Source organism: Oncorhynchus mykiss, chromosome 14 (assembly GCF_013265735.2).
Source record: "Oncorhynchus mykiss isolate Arlee chromosome 14, USDA_OmykA_1.1, whole genome shotgun sequence".
NCBI classification, from domain to species: Eukaryota; Metazoa; Chordata; class Actinopteri; order Salmoniformes; family Salmonidae; genus Oncorhynchus; species Oncorhynchus mykiss.
In genome coordinates, this window is record NC_048578.1 from 8,706,611 (window position 1) to 8,732,297 (window position 25,687).

The 25,687-nt window shown below is 41.4% G+C and overlaps 2 protein-coding genes across 8 annotated transcripts in view; both read right to left on the reverse strand.

The window, feature by feature from the left end:
- The window catches only part of LOC110488722 (nuclear factor NF-kappa-B p105 subunit), a 35,542-nt gene extending 19,782 nt beyond the window's left edge, over positions 1-15,760 (reverse strand). Inside the window, exons 1-5 of one of the 4 annotated variants that reach the window (XM_036942870.1) lie at positions 15,277-15,758; positions 14,709-14,767; positions 9,139-9,211; positions 4,554-4,594; positions 4,314-4,412 (exon numbers count right to left, since the gene is read on the reverse strand). In XM_036942870.1, coding sequence (XP_036798765.1) covers positions 4,314-4,412; positions 4,554-4,594; positions 9,139-9,211; positions 14,709-14,744 — 249 coding nt within the window. In that variant the 5' untranslated portion in view covers positions 14,745-14,767; positions 15,277-15,758. Of the gene's footprint in view, positions 1-4,313; positions 4,413-4,553; positions 4,595-9,138; positions 9,212-14,708; positions 14,785-15,276 lie in introns of all 4 variants that reach the window. The other 3 variants (XM_036942869.1, XM_036942868.1, XM_021561045.2) reach the window with 3 other exon arrangements.
- A 696-nt stretch (positions 15,761-16,456) lies between these two features.
- Positions 16,457-25,687, reverse strand: part of LOC110488723 (diacylglycerol kinase theta) — a 31,337-nt gene continuing 22,106 nt past the window's right edge. For all 4 annotated transcript variants that reach the window (XM_036942871.1, XM_021561050.2, XM_021561048.2 and 1 more), the window contains exons 18-24: positions 23,762-23,910; positions 23,459-23,637; positions 23,127-23,227; positions 22,892-23,038; positions 22,577-22,688; positions 20,393-20,545; positions 16,457-20,263 (exon numbers count right to left, since the gene is read on the reverse strand). In XM_036942871.1, coding sequence (XP_036798766.1) covers positions 20,162-20,263; positions 20,393-20,545; positions 22,577-22,688; positions 22,892-23,038; positions 23,127-23,227; positions 23,459-23,637; positions 23,762-23,910 — 943 coding nt within the window. In that variant the 3' untranslated portion in view covers positions 16,457-20,161. The remainder of the gene's footprint in view (positions 20,264-20,392; positions 20,546-22,576; positions 22,689-22,891; positions 23,039-23,126; positions 23,228-23,458; positions 23,638-23,761; positions 23,911-25,687) is intronic.

A 25,687-nucleotide genomic window follows, 5' to 3' on the forward strand; every position in this document is an offset into this window, starting at 1 on the left:
GGCTATATCTGCCTCTACAACCTATAGAACAGGTTTGAGAGACACCTCTATGTTTTACACTGAGGCAGTCAAGATTCTGAGACCGTGGAGGCGATCTGAAAACACAGTTTCCTGTTGGTGATGCCACTCGACAGTCCCTAGTAATTACCTCTATGACACAGGAGGAAATTCCCAACAGGCTTAAAACAAAGTAAATGGCAGGGAGAAGGGGGATGATGATTTATATACACTCTCCTCCATATGCATTTGGACAGTGAAGCTAAAATTGTTAATGTGGCCTTGTACTCTAGCATTTGGGATTTGAGATTTCATATGAGGTAGGGATACAGAACGTTACATTTTATTTGAGGGTATTGTTATACATATGTTTTACCATTTAGAAATTAAAGCACTTTATATACAGTGGCTTGCGAAAGTATTCACCCCCTTGGCATTTACACAACATGCCTACCACTTTGAAGATGCAAAATAAATATTTTTTTATTGTGAAACAAACGAGAAATAAAACAAAAAAACAAAACTTGAGCGTGCATAACTATTCACCTCCCCAAAGTCAATACTTTGTAGGGCCACCTTTTGCAGCAATTACAGCTGCAAGTCTCTTGGGGTATGTAAGCTCTATAAGCTTGGCACATCTAGCCACTGGGATTTTTGGCCATTCTTCAAGGCAAAACTACTCCAGCTCCTTCAAGTTGGATGGGTTCTGCTTGTTCTGATTAAAGAAGCTATAAAACTGGCCTTCTTTAGACTAGTTTAGTATCTGGAGCATCAGCATTTGTGGGTTCGATTACAGGTAGCTAGAAACTACAGGTAGCTAGAACTTTCTTCTGAAACTCGTCAGTCTATTCTTGTTCTGAGAATTTTTATTTTTTTTTTGCTTTTCCATGCAAGAAATTGTCAAGAAACTGAAGACCTCGTACAATGCCGTGTACTACTCCCTTCACAGAACAGTGCAAAATGGCTCGAACCAGAATAGAAAGAGGAGTGGGAGGCCCCGGTGCACAACTGAGCAAGAGGACAAGTACATTAGAATGTCTAGTTTGAGAAACAGACACCTCACAAGTCCTCAACTGACAGCTTCATTAAATAGCACCTGCAAAACACCAGTCTCAATGTCAACAGTGAAGAACTCTGGGATGCTGGCCTTCTAGGCAGAGTTGCAAAGAAAAAGCCATATCTCAGACTGGCCAATAAAAATAAAAGATTAAGATGTGCAAATGAACACAGACACTCTGCCTAGAAGACTAGCATCCCGGAATCACCTCTTCACTCTTGATGTTGAGACTGGTGTTTTGCGGGTATGATTTCATTTCAGTTTAATCCACCTGAAAAGACAGAACAAATAATACAACAAATAGTGGTTAAACTCAAATACACCAATTGATAAAAAAAATAAGTATTTATCATTTAAAAATAATGTATCATAAATAGGACTGGTGGAGTTGTCACACATGCAGCTAACACAGACATGGGAATGTCTGTTCTACCCCAAATTACAACCAACTAATTGCTGCATTACCAGAAAAATAGAAGAGGCAAGTGGAAGGGGGAAAAAGTAAGGAACTTATCTGTCGGCCCTGCATTAAATAACATAAATGGTTAAAGAAAATTGTTTCAGTTTCATTTAAGGAGCAAAATTGACAGCTGTGATATAAGTTGCAAAATAGTTGGGAAGAGATTTTCGATGTACTGATTCCATGGCACGTGGTTTATGAATTGACACGCAAAAAACTATCCCGGATTCAAAACTTTTCAATTTAAATTATTATACAAAATTCTTGCAACCAATAGAATATTATATATATGTGGGATACAATCTTCCCAGCTCTGCAGATTTTGCTTTGAGGAGGCAGAGTCATTAGATCATTTATTTTGATACTGTCCATATGTAGCTCGTTTTTTGGTTACAGGTCCAGGAATGGCTGAATAATTGCAACATTTACCTAGAACTAACGCTGCAGATGGCAACACTGGGTGATTTGAAAAGCCATAGTCAATCGATCAATAATATAATCATTATTTTAGCAAAAACAAAAATGTATCTTTAATTGACAATCTGTAGAAGCTATGAGAATAGAAAGGTTCAGTACTGTTGTGAAGCATCACAGCACAGTTGAAAAATATATGGCAAATAGAAATCCAAAATGGATGGTGTTGAGAGATAGATGGGAGGGGTTGAATGGAGCTGAAGGGTGGGACTAATAACAAGATAACAAATGTAAAACATACAGGGTCTGTAAAATGTATATAGGTTCAGAAATGTTGTGAAATAGCACAGTTACAAATAGAAATCAAACTGGATGGACATCAGAAATAGAGGAAAGACTAAAAACAAACAAAATAACTCTTGTAAAATAGATTGTGTCTGTAAAATGTGTATAATAAGTATAAACTGAAGGTAGAAGCCTAAATGTCTTTGTTTATTAGTTTTCTCCAATTGGGGGAAGGGTGGTAGGGTTTGCGGGGAATAATAAAGGTATATTCTACAAAAAAAATCCTGTGAACAGAACTTACTGAAGAAATTAAGAGGACATTCCTCTTTCCCCTGACCATTGAATGACTATCCATTCTCATGTCTTGCTCCAATAAAATATAACTTAAACCTTTTAGCGAAAAACCCCTCAGGTGTAAAGGTTAAAATGTATTGAAACAAAAGCACGCTCAGAAGAAGTGACTCATCACCAACAGACAATACCTACTCTTACTGCTTGAGGGAAATATTTGGAGGCATAACAAGAGGGGATTTCCCAGAGTACAGTCTGAACATAGTTCAAATTGCCTAAAGATACAAATAATGTATCTGTGTGTGTTTGTGTTTGTGTGGGGGAAAATTGTGTTATTTGTATGAACAGATTACTGTCAGGATAGACATTTAAATGTTAGCTTGAAATGCAGGCGGAGCTTATTAAAAAGTTTTCAATAACACATGAAAAAAATGATTACACCTCAAACAGGTGAGACACAAAATTCCTAGGAATCTCATGGGGAATTCCTACTTCCGCTTGTTTAGTTGAAAAATCAAAAGAAGAAAGGCGAGAAGGACGGACAGCAGCCATCAAGGAGGGAAAGGAAAAAAGAAAGTAAAGGAGGGAAGGGAAAGAACAAAGGAAGGATGGATAGAAAGACAGAATGAAGGACAGAAGGTGTGACTGAAGAATGGAAGGAAAAAAATAACATCAGGAAGGACATGTTGGTGGGACCATAGAGATACATAAAGGACTCATCTTTGTATCTATGCCATTATAGCATCTGTGACAGCATGAGTCATTGAGGCAATCTCCGTTTTGAAGTAGTCAATTTTCTTCTTCACAATTGGCTGATCCCTCCTCATGACCCAGTTGGACATGACTCCCACACAGGTCCCACCCAGTTAACTACATTAAAATGGTAGAATTAGAGGTCTTCACAGATCCACCTGTACCCTAAAACCCGAGCAAGAACTCTAAATAATGTCACAGGTCTGGGTCGGATCTGATAAGTCTTGGGTATGTATAATTTTAAAATGACTTGTCCGGAAGGGCCCGTACAGATCCAAACACGACTGCTGCAGTAGAGAGAGAGACATTTGATCCTTTATGCTGCTGCTCTTGCTTTTCACGAGAGTGGAGTGTGTGGCTTGTTGTTTGACAATCTTAAGTCAACAAAGCGGCAATAGGCTACAGTCATAGAGCCTCGCGCCGTCTCTGGCAAAAGTTAGGAGATATCTAATCAATGGAAGATGGAATTAAAATGACAATTAAAAGTTAAAGGAGGAAGATAGGCCACAACGACCAAGAGCCAATGTGTAGGCTGCTACTTAATTTTCTGAATGGAGTTGTTGTTATTATTAACTGTAGGATGAGAAAGCGCATGCAGCCTCAACTAGCTAACATTAGCTACCTTAACTAGCTTCTCCCGGTTTGATGCAGTCAAGACTGGTACTACGTAATCATATTGGATGATAAATAACCTAGCTATGCAGCTATTAGTCTACTAGAGCGCACGTCAGCTTGGTTGGTTGCTGTCTCTTCCTACTCAACTTGTCACTCGCTCACACTCGCGCTTTATCAGCGCCGGTTAATAAGGTAGCTTAAATTACTTTTCTCCTTCTTCCCTCACTCGGATCGGACCAGGTCTGCATCCGACCAGGTCTATACTGGATCTAGCTGTCTTCTGGATTGCTCGAAACGGGTCTCCATATTTAAAAAAATATTTATGCATATTGAGTCTGAGTGGGAAAGACCCTGGTCCATTTCGAAACGGGTCCACCTCTACCCTCAATACAGCCTTTTGGTCACTAGAGGCCTCTATCTTTCTCTATGGGTGGGACTTACCTTGACCTGGGGATATGACTTCCTGTTCTTCTCGCTGGAGGCCCCTGGAAGCCCACCGTGAGAGGGTCCCTCACACCCATAACGGAACCTGAAGCCCCGCTGGAACAGACATGAATGATAGTCAAATAAACCATTTTTAATATCACTTTGAAATATGTTAACATTTTAATTTTGAGTGTACTTTGATTACATAGCCTATGCTGTAACTGAGAAAAGGAGCACACTGAAGACAAGGGTTACCTGTTTAGGCTGTTCAATGATTTCAAGGTAGGGTCCATCTGCTGTAATTAAGAACAAATAAACAATGGTTTACGTTAGTTTTACAGCAGGACTGGCTGACCCTCCTCCTATTGGGTGTGAATGCTTTTGCTCCAGCTCTGCTCTAACACACCTGATTCTACTAACTAATAAGCGGCCAATGAGGACATTGATTAGCGAAAGCAGGTGTTAGAGCAAGGCTGGAACAAAACCCTGAACAACCAGTAGCTTTCTAGGGCCATCCCTCTTCTTAACAAATATCTTTAATTGAGCTCAGGTGCTGTAGTAGAGGTTGTATTTTGAATCAGATAAACAAAACTAACAAAGTTATGACCTTTTAGGAATGGGGGCCTGGGCTCTGTAGTTCCATGTCAACAAAACAATGGTTGAGTCTTTTACCAAATATGACAAAACCGCTTGTGATAGTCGTCTCATCTTGCTCCTCAAACAATTGTTAGCTGAGCCAGCCTCTTCCTCTTCCTGCCTAAAGCAGAGCCCGCTGCCTAAGCCACATCCTCCCTCCGATGTAACTTCAATCAAACACCTTATCAGCCAAATTATACTCGGCTTCGGCTCTCTATAGAACAGACGACCTTCTTCAGGACATTGAAATTCGACATTTTCCTTCAGCTCTAAGAATGGAGCAGAGCCCTCACAGGATGGCTGTATCCATACCTGTAAGATTAATGAAGTAATGAGCATCCATATAAAAGATTGAGGGGTATGTCCATTCATTTAGACTGCTCTTGAATATGCCATTTGTGGGTAAAGAGATGGGTATCCCCCGAGAAATTAGTAGTTTCCATTATTCCCATTCACACAACCATTACTCTTGCCTAACCACTAGTCTCGCTTAAACATTGGTTTTAAAACAGGCCACTTGAGGACAATGGAGAAGTGAAAGTTAGAGAAGGAGAAGTAGGCTTACATTATAACTCTGCAATATCATTGTAATATCATGACATAAAACTGAGTTTAAAAAAACGACCTTTACATAAAAGAGGTGGCGAGGAAGAGCTTACTCTTGACAATAAAAGCGCTCTCCAATTTTAGGCTACCACTGGCATTCACGAAATTACATCTTTGGATAGACCCGTTTAATCTGTATTTTGGAAACATACATACAGTGCATTCGGAAAGTATTCAGACCCGTCACTTTTTCCACATTTTGTTACTTTACAGCCCTGTTCTAAAATGGATTGAATAGTCCCCCCCATCAATCTATGTTTGCAAATGTATAATTTTTTAAAAATAAAACTGAAATATCATATTTACATAAGTATTATGACCCTTTGTTATGAGACTCGAAATTGAGCTCAGGTGCATCTTGCTTCATTGATCATCCTTGACACACAATAACCCATGAAGAAAAAGCAAAAACTGGTTTTTGGAAATGTTTGCAAATGTATAATTTTTTTAAAATAAAACTGAAATATCATATTTACATAAGTATTATGACCCTTTGTTATGAGACTCGAAATTGAGCTCAGGTGCATCCTGCTTCATTGATCATCCTTGAGATGTTTCTACAACTTGATTGGAGTCCACCTGTGGTAAATTAACTTGATTGGACATGATTTGGAAAGGCACACACCTGTCTATATAAAAGGTCCCACAGTTGACAGAACATGTCAGAGCAAAAACCAAGCCATGAGGTCAAAGGAATTGTCCGTAGAGCTCCGAGACAGGATTGTGGGTACCAAAACATTTCTGCAGCATTGAAGGTCCCCAAGAACACAGAGGCCTCCTTCATTCTTAAATGGCACAAGTTTGGAACCACCAAGACTCTTCCTAGAGTTGGCCGCCTGGCCAAACTGAGCAATCGGAGGAGAAGGGCCTTGGTCAGGGAGGTGACCAAGAACCCGATGAGCACTCTAACAGAGCTCTAGAGTTCCTTTGTGGAGATGGGAGAACCTTCTAGAAGGACAACCATCTCTGCAGCACTCCACCAATCAGGCCTTTATGGCAGAGTGGTCAGATGGAAGCCTGCTGTGGGGATGTTTCTCAGCGGCAGGGACTGGAAGACTAGTCAGGATCGAAGGAAAGATGAATGGAGCAAAGTACAGAGAGAGCCTTGATGAAAACCTGCTCCAGAGAGCGAAGGTTCACCTTCCAACAGGACAACGACACTAAACACACAGCCAAGACAAAGCAGAAGTGCCTTCGGGACAAGTCTCTGAAGTTCCTTGAGTGGCCCAGCCAGAGCCCGGACTTGAACAAGATCAAACCTGTTTTTGCTTCGTCATTATGGGTTATTGTGTGTAGATTGACAATGATTTTTTATTAATTTTAGAATAAGGCTATAACATAACAAAATGTGGAAAAAGTATAAGGGGTCTAAATACTTTACGAATGCACTATATACACTAGAGGTCGACCGATTATGATTTTTCAACGCCGATACTGATTATTGGAGGACCAAAAAAAGCCAATACCGATTAAATCGGCCAATTTATATATATACAGTTTACGTCGGAAGTTTACATACATTTAGGTTGGAGTCATTAAAACTCATTTTTCAACCTCTCCACAAATTTCTTCTTAACAAACTATAGTTTTGGCAAGTCGTTTAGGGCATCTACTTTGTGCATGACACAAGTAATTTTTTTCAACAATTGTTTACAGACAAGAATATTTCACTTATAATTCACTGTATCAGAATTCCAGTGGGTCAGAAGTTTACATAAACTAAGTTGACTGTGCCTTTAAACAGCTTAGAAAATTCCAGAAAATGTAATGGCTTTAGAAGCTTCTGATAGGCTAATTGACATAATTTGAGTCAATTGGAGGTGTACCTGTGGATGTATTTCAAGGCCTACCTTCAAACTCAGGGCCTCTTTGCTTGACATCATGGGAAAATCAAAAGAAATCTGCCAAGACCTCAGGAAAAAAAGACCTCCACAAGTCTGGTTCATCCTTGGGATGAAAACGCCTGAAGGTACCACATTCATCTGTCAAACAATTGTACACAAGTATAAACACCATGGGACCACGCAGCCGTCATACCACTCAGGAAGGAGACGCGTTCTGTCTCCTAGAGATAAACGTACTTTGGTGCGGAAAGTGCAAATCAATGTGAAGATGCTGGGGAAAACAGGTACAAAAGTATCTATATCCACAGTAAAACAAGTCCTATATCGACATAACCTGAAAGGCAGCTCAGCAAGGAAGAAGCCACTGCTCCAAAACCACCATAAAAAAGACAGACTAAGGTTTGCAACTGCACATGAGGACAAAGATTGTACTTTTTGGAGAAATGTCCTCTGGTCTGATCAAACAAAAATATAACTGTTTGGTTATAATGACCATCGTTATGTTTGGAGGAAAAAGGGGGAGGCTTGCAAATCGAAGAACACCATCCCAACCGTGAAGCATGGGGGTGGAAGCATCATATTGTGGGGGTGCTTTGCTGAAGGAGGGACTGGTGCACTTCACAAAATAGATGGCTTCAAGAGGAAGGAAAAGTATGTGGATATATTGTAGCAACATTTCAAGACATCAATCAAGAAGTTAAAGCTTGGTCGCAAATGGGTCTTCCAAATGGACAATGACCCCAAGCATACCTCCAAAGTTGTGGCAAAATGGCTTAAGGACAACAAAGTCAAAATATTGGAGTGGCCATCACAAAGCCCTGACCTCAATCCTATAGAAAATGTGTGGGCAGAACTGAAAAGGCGTGTGTGAGCAAGGAGGCCTACAAACCTGACTCAGTTACACCAGCTCTGTCAGGAGGAATGGGCCAAAATTCACCCAACTTATTGTGGGAAGCTTGTGGTAGGCTACCCAAAACATTTGACCCAAGTTAAACAATGTAAAGGCAATACTAACGGAGTGTATGTAAACTTCTGACCCCCTGGGAATGTGATGAAAGAAATAAAAGCTGAAATAAATAATTCCCTCTACTATTATTCTGACATTTCACATTCTTCAAATAAAGTGGTGATCCTAACTGACCTAAGACAGGGAATTTTTACTAGGGTTAAATGTCAGGAATGGTGAAAAACTGAGTTTAAATGTATTTAGCTACGGTGTATGTAAACTTCCAACTTCAACTGTATATATATTTGTAGTAATGACAATTACAATACAATACAACAATTACAATACAACAATACTGAATGAACACTTATTTTAACTTAATATAATACATAAATAAAATCAATTTAGTATCAATCATTCTGAGAGCCCCCACCTATCCACTTACGCAATGTGGTCGTTCACGCTCATTCTTCAAAATAAAAGCCTGAAACTATGTCTAAAGGCTGTTGACACCTTAGGGAAGCCATAGAAAAAGGAATCTGGTTGTAAATCCTTTTAAATGGTGCAAGAGAGATGCATAACAACAGAGGTTTCAAAAACTGTGGCACTTCCTGATTGTATTTTCCTCAGGTTTTAGCCTGGAATATCAGTTCTGTTTAACTCACTGACAAAATGTTGACAGTTCTGGAAACTTTACTGTTTTCTATCCTAATCTAGCATCTGGTCCTGAGAAATAGGCCGTTTACTTTGGTCAGATAGGTCAGATAAAAAGAGTATGCTCTGCCATGAAGTCATGACTTCTTCTTACCTGTCCGGAGTGAGTTGGTGAGTGACATGGGAGTAAAATTCAGAGGATCCCATATTGGCTCTATGTCATAGTACTACGAGAAAAGAAAACAAGAGAGGACAAGGTTATTGAAATCTCATTTCACTGACAAATGTAGGGGTACGACTATGAAAGAGACACAGGCAAACCTGTCAGCTCAAGATACAGTGCCTTCAGAAAGAATTCACACTCCTCAACTTTTTGAAAATGTTGCTGTGTTACAGCCTAAATTTAAAATGTATTACATTTAGATTGTGTCACTGATCTACACACAATACCCCAAAATGTCAAAGTGAAATTATGTTTTTAGAAATGTTTACAAATTAATTAAAAATGAAATGCTGAAATGTCTTGAGTCCATAAGTATTCAACCCTTTTGTTATGGCAATCCTAAATAGGTTCAGGAGTAAAATTTTGCTTAACAAGTCACATAATAAGTTGCATGGGCTCACTGTGTGCAATAATTATGTTTACCATGATTTCTAAAATGACTACCCCATCTCTGTACCCCACACATACAATTCTCTGTAAGGTCCCCAAGTTAGGTCTCTCTTTATGGAGTGTTGTCTCTCTTGTCGTGATGTGTGTTTTGTCCTATATATAAATACAATTTTTTTATAGCCCGTGTCCCCGCAGGAGGCCTTTTGATAGGCCGAATTTGTTCTTAACTGACTTGCTTAGTTAAATAAAGGTTCAACAAAACATGTATAAATTTCAAGTACAGATTCAACCACAAAGAGTAATTGAACACTGGTCACTTTAATACTGTTTAACCCACTTCATCTGTATACACTGCGTACACACCTTTTCGAATCATATACTGTGCATAATGTCTATACACAACATCATATAAACTCAGCAAAAAAGAGAAACACCCTCTCACTGTCAACTGCGTTTATTTTCAGCAAACTTAACATGTGTAAATATTTGTATGAACATAACACGATTCAACAACTGAGACAAACTGAACAAGTTCCACAGACATGTGACTAACAGAAATTTAATAATGTGCCACTGAACAAAGGGGGAGGGGGTCAAAATCAAAAGTAACAGTCAGTATCTGGTGTGGCCACCAGCTGCATTAATCCTCCTCATGGACTGCACCAGATTTGCCGGTTCTTGCTGTGAGATGTTACCCCACTCTTCCACCAAGGCACCTGCAAGTTCCCAGACATTTCTGGGGGGGATGGCCCTAGTCCTCACCCTCCGATCCAACAGGTCCCATACGTGCTCAATGGGATTGAGATATGGGCTCTTCGCTGGCCATGGCAGAACACTGACATTCCTGTCTTGCAGGAAATCACGCACAGAAGGAGCAGTATGGCTGGTGGCATTGTCATGGTGGAGGGTCATGTCAGGATGAGCCTGCAGGAAGGGTACCACATGAGGGAGGAGGATGTCTTCCCTGTAACACACAGTGTTGAGATTGCCTGCAATGACAACAAGCTCAGTCCGATGATGCTGTGACACACCGCTCCAGACCATGACGGACCCTACACCTCCAAATCGATCCCGCTCCAGAGTACAGACCTCGGTGTAACGCTCATTCCTTCAACGATAAACGCGAATCCGACCATCACCCCTGGTGAGACAAAACCGTGACTCGTCAGTGAAGAGCACTTTTTGCCAGTCCTGTCTGGTCCAGCGACGGTGGGTTTGTGCCCATAGGCGACATTGTTGCCGGTGATGTCTGGTGAGGATCTGCCTTACAACAGGCCTACAAGTCCTCAGTTCAGCCTCTCTCAGACTATTGTGGACAGTCTGAGCACTGATGGAGGGATGGTGCGTTCCTGTGCTGTTGCATTCCTGTACCTGTCCCGCAGGTGTGATGTTCGGATGTACCGATCCTGTGCACGTGTTATTACACGTGGTCTGCCACTGCGAGGACGATCAGCTGTCCAGCCTGTCTCCCTGTAGCGCTGTCTTAGGCGTCTCACAGTACAGACATTGCAATTTATTGCCCTGGCCACATCTGCAGTCATGCCTCCTTGCAGCATGCCTAAAGCACGTTCATGCAGATGAGCAGGGACTCTGGGCATCTTTCTTTTGGTGTTTTTCAGAGTCCGTAGAAAGGACTCTAGTGTCCTAAGTTTTCATAACTGTGACCTTAATTGCCTACCGTCTGTAAGCTGTTAGTGTCTTAACGACCGTTCCACAGGTGCATGTTCATGAATTGTTTATGGTTCACTGAACAAGCATGGGAAACCGTGTTTAAACCTTTTAAACCAATGAATATCTGTGAAGTTACTTGGATTTTCACATTTGAAAGACAGGGTCCTGAAAAAGGGACGTTTCTTTTTTTGCTGAGTTCACATATTGTTACAGGTTTTGGTTTTTCCATTTATGTTTTAAGTTTGGACTTTAGCGAGTATAGCTCATTAGCACATAAGGCGCACCGATTGGAGTCACCTCAGTAGTCAGTATGTGTTACACCGGTGTTGGTTGCCATCTCGTTAGTGGGGAGGTGTTTCACCTGTGCTGGCCCAGGTGCTATTGAGAGATGTGGAGGGTTAAACACCTTTAGTTGGCTCTCCCTATTTTGATTGATAGACAAACAATCCTTTATCTGATTTCCCTGATTTTGTTTAGCGCCACCTTTTTCCGTTTGCTTACTGTCTAAGTGTGGTGTGGGTTTCAACTTTTGTTTACCTCTTGTTGGGAAAATGTAGTGGGTGTCTTTTAGGTTCCAGTTGTTGTTGCTAGTCAACTTTCAGTGGGACACCCCCATGAGTATCTCAGAACCCCTCTTAAAACCCCAGTGTTTTCGTTTTGGTTGTCGGTCTGTTAGTTCCCCCTTCTGTTTGAGCGTCATTATTGGTTTTCATGCTGGGGAACGTAACACTACATATTTATATGTAATGGCTGCACTGTCAGAGCTAGAAACATAAGCATTTCACAGCAACTGCGGTAACATCTGCAAATTATGTGTACACGATCAAAAACGTTTGATTGAGCTTTTCCTATTGTTTGCAAAGAAGGTCACCAACCTATTGGTAGATGGGTAAAAAAATAAAATAAAAAGCAGACATTGAATATCCCTTTGAAAATGGTGCCGTTATTAACTTTACACTTTGGATGGTGTATCAATACACCGAGTCACTACAAAGATAAAGGTGCCCTTCCTAAATCAGTTGCCGGAGAGGAAGGAAACTGCTCAGAGATTTCAGCAGGCCAATCAATGGTGACTTTAAAACCGTTACAGAGTTTAATGGCTATGATAGCAGACAACTGAAGATGGAACAACATTGTAATTTATGTTAGTATTATGGGTAAATACAGAGTGAAAAGAAGGAAGCCTCTACAGAATACAAATATTCCAAAACATGCATCCTGTTTGCAACAAGGCTCTAAACTTTAGTAATACTACAAAAAAAGTGGCAAAGCAATTCACTTTTTGTCCTGAATACAAAGCGTTATGTTTGGGGCAAATCCAACAACACATCACTGAGTAACTCTTCATATTTTCAAGAATGGTGGTGGCTGCATCATGTTATGGGTACGCTTGTCATCAGCAAGGACTAGTGAGTTTAGGATAAAAATAAACAGAATGGAGCTAAGCACAGGCAAAATCCTAGAGGATAACCTGGTTAAGTCTGGTTTCCAACAGACAGAGACAAATTCACCTTTCAGCAGGACAATAACCTAAAACAAGGCCAAATATACAATGGAGTTGTTTAACAAGACAACATTGAATGTTCCTGAGTGACCTAGTTACAGTTGTGACTTAAAATCGGTTTGAAAATATATTGCAAGACTTGAAAATGGTTGTCTAACAATGACCAACAATTTGACAGAGCTTGAGATTTAAAAAATAAAAGAATAATGAGCAAATACTGTACAATCCAGGTTTGCAAAGATTTTAGAGACCCAGAAAGATTCACTGCTGTATTTGCTGACAAAGTTGATTCTAACATGTATTGACTCAGTGGGTTGAATACAGTGCATTTGGAAAGTTCAAATAAAAACTGGAAGCGACTCCTCAGTGAAAGGCACATGATAGCCCGCTTGCAATTTGCCAAAAGGCACCTATAGTACTCTCAGACCATGAGAAACAAGATTCTCTGGTCTGATGAAACCAAGGCTGAACTCTTTGGCCTGAATGCCAAGCGTCATGTCTGGAGGAAACCTGGCAACATCCCTACGGTGAAGCATGGTGGTAAGAGCATCATGCTGTGTGGATGTTTTTCAGCAGCAGGGACTGGGAAAATTTTTCGAAGCAAAGTACAGAGAGATCTTTGCTAAAAACCTTCCAACAGGACAACAACCCTAAGCACACAGCCAAGACAACGCAGCTGTGGCTTTGGGACAAGTCTCTGAATGTCCTTTAGTAGCCCAGCCAGAGCCCAGACTTGAACCCGATCGACCATCTCTGGAGAGACCTGAAAATAGCTGTGCAGCGACGCTCCCCATCCAACCTGACAGAGCTTGAGAGGATCTGCAGAGAAGAATGGGAGAAACTCCAAATACAGGTGTGTCAAGCTTGTAGCGTCATTCCCAAGACTTGAGGTTATAATCGCTGCCAAAGTTTCTTCAAAGTACTGAGTAAAGGGTCTGAATACTTATGTAAATGTGATAGTTTATTTGTATACATTTGCACACATTTCTAAAAAGCTGTTTTTGCTTTGTCATTATGGGGTATTGTGTCGATTGATGAGGGGGGGAAAAAACAATTTAATCAATTTGAGAATAGGGCTGTATATAATCAAGATACACTCAGTTTCCCGTTTATTATGTACACCACCCCGTTCAAGAAAAAGCGGCTCCATTTGGCATGCAACCACCAACATTGGACAATTGAGGAGTGGAAAATGGCCTGATCCGACAAATCCCGGTTTCTGTTACGTCATGCTGATGGCGATATCAAGATTTGGCGTAAGTAGGCGCTTCTTCTTGTTTTTAGCTGACAGGAGTGCAACCCGGTGTGGTTGTCTGCTGCAATAGCCCATCCGTGACAAGGACTGACGAGTTGTGCCTTCTGAGATGCTGTTCTGCACACCACTGTTGTACTGCACCGTTGTTTGCCTGTTTGTGGTGGCCCCATCCTGCATGGTGTCAAAGATACGTGATGGTGGTGGTGGTGTAATGGTTTGGGGAATGTTTTCCTGGCACACGTTTGTTCTCTTGATACCAATTGAGCAAAGTTTGAATACCACATGTTGTAGAATCCATGCCCCAGGGAATTAAGACTGTTCTGGAGGCAAAGGGGGACCAACCCAAGGCTAGATGGGTGTATTTTATTATTTTCCATTAATAAAAATAAAAATGTATTGCACTTTGACACAGAGTATTTTGTGAGGGTAGTTGACAAAAAAAATGAAATCAATTTGAATCCCACTTTGTAACAACAAAATGTGGAAAAAAGTCTGAAGGCACTGTACATCTTTCACCAAGGTTAACCTCTACTTTTATAATTATATTGTTCTGAAGAGTTTTTTTTTTTTTAATCTATAGATTTCTGCTTCAAACTTTGTGACAAAGGATATAGCCTACAATATATAACAAATACAGAGATCCAGTGTAGACATAGCATGGACATGAAACACCTAGCCTACCTGTGGGTGAGGGAGGTAAGCCTCCTCTTCTGCCATGGCGTCTGAGAGAAGACAAATACCTTGAGAAAAGTCATGACTTGTAAAATATAATTGTAGTTTAGTGTACATATGCTTTATTACATAGCAAAATGTTTTACCGGAATTAAAGATTTTAGTGATTTTCTGCATCTCATCCAATCTCAAATGTGCCCTGATTAGACACCTCTCGTGACATTTGGATTTGCTACTGGCATGCTGTGTATAAACCACTTATCTAACAAGCTAACCAGCTAGCTAACTAAAACACAAGTGTCAATATAAATGAGCTAAAACAGCACCCTCTCTTAAGTCAATTTTTCAAGACACCAAAACAAAGACAAAGCCAACCGTCCGTTTGCTCTGGTCTAACTAACGTTCGATAGCTAACTACTCAACTTCATTTTTTAGTGGCTAGCATGCAAATAGCTAGCTAATTTGACAATGAGGAAGTGGACTTGGCTAACTAGAAAAGTTATAACAATAAACTTAAATTGGTTACTTTTTACAATTACTCATATCATTACATTTAAATATTGTAGCCAAAGCTTACCTAGGTCACATGCGATTCCTACATCCACATCAGATGAGTCGAGTTTTGCACATTATTGCGCCATGCTTAGGTGAACTGATTTGACCGAATCTAACAGTATCCTATCGTCAAACGTTAATATTATACAACACTTATATGTTAATAATTTTGCTTCAGTTAACGAGGATGAAATATGACAGTGCTAGCTAGCAACATCGACTTGTACAGTTGTTCAGAAACTTCACTTCCCCACTGGAAATTCCCAGTGACGTAGGCTTGTGAAGGTCTTTGCAGCACCTGCCCCCAGGTGGCCAAAGCTGGGATATGTTTCCTCACAACTAGGCCTCCTAAGGCAACAAAAACCCAGGCAAAGATGATCAATTATATTGACAAGATAACCGAGTGGCCGCTCTAACAATGAAAATACATCTACTCAATGACTGAGGTGAGATCAGGTGCGACCATTCTAGCCAATGAGAGGGTACAAGAACGACCCTCTCCCATGGCCGAGCCACATATCGAACAATGAGATGGATATTTTACCGGATACGAAGCACCCGCTTAGTGTTTCCACTAACTATATGGTAGTGAGAAGAAGCCAATTGGCCGGCAGTGGGAGAAGATGTAAAAACATTCTGCAAATGTTCTCATCAATTTAACATTTAATCTTAATGCAGTTCTGTTCGCAAAACTAACATCGGTTATGAACAGAGTGGACTAAGTTTGGTGGACTTCACCCTTTACAAAAGTAAAACAATTAATATAAAAAAATATATATCGTCGTTTAGAAGGACTGCAAAGGCGAATTGAGTTATTGCACACGCGCACTTCACATAGGAGGCGTTCCCTAACGGAAAATGTGCAAATGTCTGCTAGAACGCGCCAATAGGATCTCGCTAGCTCGTGCTTGGCATTGCCCACCTCCTAGCTTGTTCTGCCCACTATGACTCTTTTGTTCACATTGGAAACGAGAGGCATTGGTCTATCTTGGTTTAGTTATAAAGGTATTTGTCAACTATCAGGAAACAACACAAAAAAACTGAATTTTGGCAGCACTAGGCCATTAAATGTTTTGTACCAAATTATGCTTTACTTAATGAAATGTAAAATACCTTGTGATTTCAGTACCGTAAAAATGTGCTACCAGTTTTTGCCTTGTATTATCAGCCCCAGACATGACACCCAACTACAATAACTCAGGTAGGTATTACATAAGAAGTCCCATTTTAATTTTAAATGGACACAGTTGTTACACGGTATCGTTTCATATATCTTTAGTTTTTGAACATTTTTTATTTAGTTATTTCAACATTAAACAGTAAACAATCACCTAAAAGCATCTGTTAAACAATATATTTAGTGCAATTTACAGTTAAAACTATAGTTAAAACTAAAAACAGCTTTTGTCTGCAAAAATATTTATTCATTTTAACATTTAACTTCCATTAAGACTTGGTCAAAAACAAAATACCTTCTATCAGGAAAACAAAATAAAAATACAGAATTGACAACATAAATCACATTAACTCAAAATGGTCTAGAAACGCAGAGATTAAGATATTCAAATCACTGCACCAGCAGGAGTGGACCACATATCATGTTAAACATTTTGACACAGGTAATACCACCAACGTTCTAGAAGCACTTCAATGAGGCACAACGTGGAGTTTAGGCCTAATGACACCACAGAACGACACTTTGGCCTGAAGGTTCATCGCACAGGCACAATTTACGCAGAAGCTGTAAACTTACTACGAGACGCACATAAGCGACATTCGACACAGAAAAATAGTACCTTGGGCATTGACATCAACGCTGTTACGCAGTTTTCAGCGCAGCAACATTGAGAAATTGAAAAAATAAAAACTATAATGACACTTTTGTGGGTAAACACATTGAAAACCCTAATCAAACTGTGTTCCGATGCATTTACCAGCAATCAGTCATCACTTCTCCCATGTCTTTTAATTTCATCCCTTGGTGTGGACATTCTTCAGTCTTATGAAACGGGTTAAAGGGGCAAACATATTGGACTATCTCCATCATTGGTGTGGATTGCTTTTGGGGATGGAGTTATGTTGTGACTTCAGCCTCACAGCAATTATTCTAAAATACTGTATTTTCCAATGGGCACTGCAGAACAGAGCTGACCATTGACACCAAAGACAGATACATATTGATCTGAAACACAATACTTACCTCTACATACTGTACATGCATAAACACTTTCTGCCTCTAAATGGAATAAACATGGACAATATAAAAACTCAATGTTTACCCATGTGACTTCAGTACACATGGTGTTGACAGTACATGCATTTCACACAAAAGCTGTGTCCCCTCAGTCTTATATGGGTTCATTAACTTGTCATAAGTCTCTTGACTTGAATGGTGAAAGTATGGTACTGTATATAGTGAATACCTATCTAATCCTTTCATTTACTAGTGGTCAGGAAGGAGAGGAGACAAGGAAAGGAAGCCATTGAGAGAATTGGAACACGGCCGATGAGGAACCACAGTGAGTGTGTCTAAATGGCCATGATGACCCAACAGTCTAGGACCCTATTCATTCAAGCCTAGCTGTCAATGCACATTTGATTTCCTGTAGTCAAAATCAAGAACATCAACTGCATGTCAATTCAAAAGCTTTCACACTGCATAAAAGGACTGCAGACTCAGACTCAACCCTGACACCTGCTTATCAGCTTTGATTGAAAAGGGCCCGGAAGCTGCTAGTGGGGTGAAAGATTCAAACGTTTTGCTACACACTAGCACCAAGCCACAAAAGTGAGTCAACTTACATACGACTTCAATTTTTAAAAAATAACACAATCGATCAAATACTGTTCGAGCTGTGATGTTAAACTTTTTTTTTTTTTTTAAGAGATCTTCTTTCATATTATGGAGTCTTTTCATGATTGCATTTTCTTGTAAATTCTACATCATCAGGAATGTGGACGAAGTGCTCACAAGAGAACAGGTACCGTACTTTCTACTATGGATGAAACATGATCTCTAGGCCAACTAAATGGCTGGAGAAATCCAATACAAGCCTCTAGTTTATAATGCATGTTTAGGATTGGCTAGTGGTCTCCTCCCTGCATTCATTCCATCAACTATAAACAAATGAGCAGCAACAGAGATACTGTAAGACAACGTATGGAGTGCAACGTTTAAGTCATGATTCCATTCAAATTTCCTACCTACAGCTTCCTCGACAGCTTTCAGCTTTCCCGTCTCCCAATGATACTTATGTTTGGAATACATTTGTGAGGCATTAAGTGTTGGTAAACACATTCTGCAGTGAGGGCGACTGCTACAGAGAAAGGCTGAGGTACTAAAATATGAGGTACTTAGCTACAGACTGAATATTAAGATGTGAGTGTGTGTGTGCGGCTGTGCATATTTCCAAGACTGTCGTAAGCCTCCACTTGAAATAATGTTTCACATTAACTTTATAAAATTGTTATTAAATGGCCACTGTGTGGTTTTAGACAGTTTTCTTTTCCTTATAATCTTATTTCGTAAGAAATTTGCACTAAGTTTGATTTTTTTTACATTAGTACTTTGTAAAACCAAGCACAAGTGTCTGGAATATTTAACATTTGAATCCAGTATTTGACTCAGAGGACTCCCTGAAGCAGCTCGATGTCTGAACTTCGAAAAAGCAACATTTACACTTTATTTTACAGTCTGGTATTTACATGGTAGCAGTGTAATTACATCTTATAAATACACTATATGACCAAGAGTATGTGGACACCTGCTCGTCAAACATCTTATTCCAAAATCATGGGCATTAATACGGAGTTGGTCCCCGCTTTGCTGCTATAAACAGCCTCCACTCTTCTGTTAGGCTTTCCATTAGATGTTGGAACATTACTGCGGGGACATGCTTCAATTCAGCAACAAGAGCATTAGTGAGGTCAGGCAATGATGTTGGGCAATTAGGCCTGGCTCGCAGTCAGCATTCCAATTCATCCCAAAGGTCAGGGCTCTGCGCAGGCCAGTCAAGTTCTTCCACACGTCTCGACAAACCATTTCTGTATGGACCTCGCTTTGTGCATGGGGGGGCTAGCCTGAACCATGAAAAACAGCCCCAGATCATTATTAGGGCATCTGCCATAACCAGATTAGTCCGTCGGACAGTGAAGTATGATTCATCACTCCAGAGAGCATGTTTCAAGTGCTCCAGAGTCCAATGGGTTTCCACTCCAGCCGACGCTTGGCGTTGCGCATGGTAATCTTAGGCTTGTGTGAGGCTGCTCGGCGATGGAAACCCATTTCATGAAGCTCCCAACGAACAGGTCTTGTACTGACGTTGCTTCCAGAGGCAGTTCGGAATCTGGGTAGGGAGTGTTGCTACAGAGGACAGAAGATTTTTACGAGCTACACACCTCAGCACCCGGCGGTCCCGTTCTGTGGCCTACCAGTTCGCGGCTGAGCCGTTGCTCCTAGATGTTTCCACTTCACTATAACAGCACTTACAGTTGACCAGGGAAGCTCTAGCAGGGCATAAATTTGACAAACTGACTTGATGGAAAGGTGACTTGATGCCACGTTGAAAGTCACTGAGCTCTTCAGGAAGGCCCTTCTACTGCCAATGTTTGTCTATAGAGGTTGCATGTATAATATATATATAAACCAACGAATTAGACAAGAAGCTAATCTGAAGGATCCTAACAGGGGCAAACCGAACCCAACAACTGTGAAATTGATAAACATTAAGATGATAATGGGAGTGACTGCTAAATGTTTTGTCAATGTACCACTCCAGGAGCTATAAGTGCTAACTACACAAACCACCTGAGAACCTATTGGGCACACAGGTCACAGCTGTTTAGAGCAGCCAACAGACCATCATGCTCTCACGGAGACACCAAGGAGCAGATGTTGGGGGGGGACCTCATTGTCCCCCATCGCTGGACGAAGGGCTTTCAGATAGCCCCTCTTTTAGGCTGGCAGACTGCTTCTTCTGCTTGTGTTTGTACTTCCTCAACATCCGCACCTGAACAAGAACACGATTACTTAATAGCTGTTGACTTTATAGAAAGGTATGCGAGGTTTGCAACCATAGTGAAGGATACAACAGTGAAATTGTAACTATTTGTCCCATTATAGTAACAAAAAAACGTACCTTTGGGCCTGCTGCAGATATGATGATATGTCCGGGGGCCTGGATCCAGGGCTCTCCATCCACCTGCACAGGGATGGGCTTGGTCGCTGTGATACGCACGTAGTTGCCCTGGGCGAGACGGATCCCAGAGCGCATGCCGCTCTGCACCTGGCCCTGGACAACACAACACACATTCCGTTGGCTTGCACGATTCTTTCCATTCTCCTTCGACCTCATTTCGCACGCAGGACTGCCGCTGACTGGATGTTTTTTGTTTGTCGCACCCTTCTCTGTAAACACGAGACAATGTGTGTGAAAAGGCCAGGAGGGCGGACGTTTCTGAGATACTGGATCCGGCGTGCCTGGCACCTCATTTAGCCCATTCTAATGTTCAAATCAAACTGAATGCCTCGATGCCCGTCTGCCTGCTTTATATAACAAGCCATGGCCACGTGACTCACTGTCTGTAGGAGCGATCCATTTTTGTGAACAGGCTGTACCTAATAAACATACAGTGCATTCGGAAACTATTCAGACCCCTTGACTTTTTCCATATTTTGTTAAGTTACATCCTTATTCTAAAATTGATTCAATAATTTGTTCCCCCTCATCTTTCTACACACAATACTCAGTAATGACACAAGTTTTTTTAAAGGTTTGCAAATTTATAAAAAATTCCACACTTAACTATCACATTGGCATAACTATTCAGACCCATTACTCAGTACTTTGTTGAAGCACCTTTGGCAGCAATTACAGACAAGAGTCTTCTTGGGTATGAAACTACAAGCTTGGCACACGTGTATTTGGGGAGTTGCTCCCATTAGTCTCTGCAGATCCTTTCAAGCTCTGTCAGGTTGGATGGGGAGTGTCGCTGCACAGCTATTTTCAGGTCTTTCGAGAGATGTTAGATTGGGTTCAAGTCAGGACTCTAGCTGGGCCACTCAAGAATATTCAGAGATTTGTCCCAGAGCCACTCCTGTGTCGTCTTGGCTGTGTGCTTAGGGTTGTTGTCCTGTTGGAAGGTGAACCTTCGCCCCAGTCGGAGGTCCTGAGCAGATTTTCATCAAGGATCTCTCTGTACTTTGCTCCAGTCATCTTTCCCCTTGATCCTGACTAGTCTTCCAGTCCCTGTGCAGAAAAACAACCCCACAGCATTTTGCTGCCACCACCATGCTTCACCGTAGGGATGGTGGCAGATTTCCTCCAGACGTGATGCTTGGCATTCAGGCCAAAGAGTTACATCTTGGTTTCATTAGACCAGAGAATCTTGTTTCTCATGGTCCGAGAGTCCTTTAGGTGCCTTTTGGCAAACTCCAAGCGGGCTGTCATGTGCTGTTACTGAGGAGTCGCTTCTGTCTGGTCAGTCTAACATAAAGGTCTGATTGGTGGAGTGCTGCAGAGATGGTTGTCCTTCTGGAAGGTTCTCCCATCTCTGGAGCTCTGTCAGTGACCATCGGGTTCTTGGTCACCTCCGTGAATAAGGCCCTTCTCCCCCGATTGCTCAGTTTGGCTGGGCGGCCAGCTCTAGGAAGAGTCTTGGTGGTTCCAAACTTCTCCATTTAAGAATGATGGAGGCCACAGTGTTCTTGGGGACCTTCAATGCTGCAGAAATGTGTTAGTACCCTTCCCCAGATCTTTGCCACGACACAATCATGTCTCGGAGTCGTTAAGGACAATTCCTTCAACCTCACGGCTTGGTTTTTGTTCTGACATGCACTGTCAACTGTGGGACCTTATATAGACAGGTGTGTGCTTTTCCAAATCATGTCCAACCAATTGAATTTATTACAGGTGGACTCCAATCAATTTGTAGAAACCTGATTGGATGATCAACGGAAACAGGATACACCTGAAGTCAATTTCGAGTCAATTAGCAAAGGGTCTGAATACTTAATACATTTGCAACAAAAATGTTTTAACCTGTTTTCGCTTTGTCATTATGGGGTATTTGGTGTAGATTGATGAGAAAAAAAACAATATTTAATTAATTTTAGAATAAGGCTGTAAAGTAACAAAAAGTGAAAAAAGTCAAGAGGTCTGAATACTTTCCAAATGCACTGTATCAACGAGAGTTATTTACATTTTGATCTGGATAAAACATTTTGGATCACTGGGATCATTTTTTAGCTCTGATCTCTTCTTTGTGGCAACAGGACATACTCAACAGAGTAAGGAAAGACTTGTAGTGAGTGATTAACTTACCATGTGTACCACCCCAGTCACCCCCACCACCTCCAGCATGCCATCGTCAATGCGAGGTTTCCCGTAGCGCGAGTCACCCTCTGATCCCCACAGGTCTGCCCCGGAGCCCCAGCTACACACACACACATAGTTGTAAGTGCTGTGCTTCAGATCAATATGTACTGAAGGTGTGAGTGAGTCAGGGTCCAGTGTGTATAAGCCAGTGTGCGAGGCCATTCTTGTTCAGGAGCATGCATCTTAAAGTGAATGTCATGCGTCATGAGTGTCTGATTGTTAGCCTTGTGTATAGTTTAGCCGTTTGTGTGTATTTCCTACCTGGGGATGTTTAGGAAGATGAGGCCTTCTATGCTGGGCAGTTCTATGTCTTGCTTGTCCACCTGTAGTTTGAGGTCCTTGTGAAGGTTCCGTGTGTGACTCAGCTTCTGCAGACCCGCCTTCAGGTACACACCTTTGTTGTGAAACCTACACAGACACCAAAGATAAGTCATTTTGGAGAAATTCCTTTTTGGGGATATTTTAAAGCAACTTCTCACCGGAGGTGGTCTCTTACCTGCTGTTGAACTTCCCTGGTTCCTCTTGACGGGCATGGTGGAAATCCAGACTGACTTCAGCATCGATGCCCAGCCCAAAATAGTTGTTCATCTGCACTATCTTTAACAAGGGAGACCACCAGTTGAATGGCCACGCCAAAAAGTACACCCATGCATCGATTAAAATGGCAATGTAGTTATAACAATGGCAATAGTTATAACATAAATCATATATTTCTATACCTATTCATGTTTGTCAAGTTATTGTTTTGTGTGCATTGTTATATTGTGAAAGTAAACAAAAACTACAATTGCAAAAACATGAATCATATCTGCATTATTCTTATTGGACCTTTGGTGGTTCCAGGAAGCCGTTCTCCTTGCCGTCGTCTGTGATCTCCTGTGCATCCAGCAGAATAGTCCAACGGTCTATCTGCACCTCCTCCGCCTCGTCCACAGATACCAGGATGTGGTGGGGGTCCTCTCCGCTGTAGCCCGCCCCCCAGCGCAGGATCCGCGCCAGGTCGTTACCTGATGGGAGGCATTAGGGGGTGGGAATATTGTGAAAAAACTACTGATGGAAGCTGATTGAAGCTAACCTATGCACACTACAGCAATTAGAAGAGAAGGGTATGTCATCAGGGGTCCCACTCACCTGTGCCGAGTGGGACGATGCCGACGGGGGGCTCGGGACAGACCAGCTTGTGTCTGATGGCCTCCAAGACTCCCAGGACCCAGCCCACTGTCCCATCTCCCCCACACACCAGCACCCGGAAGCGGGGCACCGCCCTAAACGTGTGGAGTCTGTGGAGGATATAAGAAAACAAAAACTTAAGAGATTAGGTGGGGAGGGCCAACTGAATATTAGGATGATGTTCCTAATGTTTGGCACACACACACACACACACAGTTGAAGTCGGCAGTTTACATACACTTAGGTTGGAGTCATTAAAAATCGTTTTTCAACCGCTCCACAAACTATGGTTTTGGCAAGTCGGTTAGGACATCAACTTATTGCATGACAAGTAATTTTTCTAACAATTGTTTACAGACAGATTATTTCACTGTATCACAATTCCAGTGGGTCAGAAGTTTACATACACTAAGTTGACTGTGCCTTTAAACAGCTTGGAAAATTCCATAAAATTATGTAATGGCTTTAGAAGCTTCTGATAGGCTAATGACATCATTTGAGTCAATTGGAGGTGTACTTGTGGGTGTATTTCAAGGCCTACCTTTAAACTCAGTGCCTTTTTGCTTGACATCATGGGAAAATCAAAAGAAATCAGCCAAGACCTCAGAAAAATTATTGTAGACCTCCACAAATCTGGTTCATCCTTGGGAGCAACTTCCAAATGCCTGAAGGTCCCACATTCATCTATACAAACAATAGTAAGCAAGTATAAACACCATCGGACCACGCAGCCGTCATACCGTTCTGGAAGGAGAGGCGTTGTGTCTCCAAGAGATGAACATACTTTGGTGCGAAAAGTGTAAATCAATCCCAGAACAACAGCAAAAGACCCTGTGAAGATGCTGGAGGAAACAAGTACAAAAGTATCTATATCCACAGTAAAAAAAAGTCCTATATCGACATAACCTGAAAGGCCACTCAGCAAGGAAGAAGCCACTGCTCCAAAACCGCCATAAAAAAAGCCAGGCTACGATTTGCAAGTGCACATGGGGACAAAGATCGCACTTTAAGGAGAAATGTCCTCTGGTTTGATGAAACAGAAATAGAACTGTTTGGTCATAATGACCATCGTTATGTTTGGAGGAAAAAGGGGGAGGCTTGCAAGCCGAAGAACACCATCCCCACCGTGAAGCACGGGGGTGGCAGCATCATGTTGTGGGGGTGCTTTGCTGCAGGAGGGACTGGTGCACTTCACAAAATAGATGGCATCATGAGGATGGAAAATTATGTGGATATATTGAAGCAACATCTCAAGACATCAGTCAGGAAGTTAAAGCTTGGTCGCAAATGGGCAACGACCCCAAGCATACTTCCAAAGTTGTGGAAAAATGGCTTAAGGACAACAAAGTCAAGGTATTGGAGTGGCCATCAGAAAGGCCTGACGTCAATCTTAGACAATTTGTGGGCAGAACTGAAAAGGCGTGTGTGAGCAAGGAGGCCTAGAAACCTGACTCAGTTACACCAGCTCTGTCAGGAGGAATGGGCCAAAATTCACCCAACTCATCGTGGGAAGCTTGTGGAAGGATACCTGAAACGTTTGACCCAAGTTAAACAATTTAAAGACAATGCTACCAAATACTAATTGAGTGCATGTAAACTTCTGACCCACTGGGAATGTGATGAAATAAATAAAAGCTGAAATCACGCTACTATTATTCTGAATAAAGTGCTGATCCTAACTGACCTAAGACAGGGAATTATTACTAGGATTAAAATGTCAGGAATTGTGAAAAACTGAGTTTAAATGTATTTGGCTAAGGTGTATGTAAACTTCCGACTTCAGCTGTATATATTAGAGTCAATCATATATTCACTGGTTGACATTACTCTGTGTTCGTGCCATGGCTCACAAACATACATGATAGACAAAACTATTTCAAAGATCTT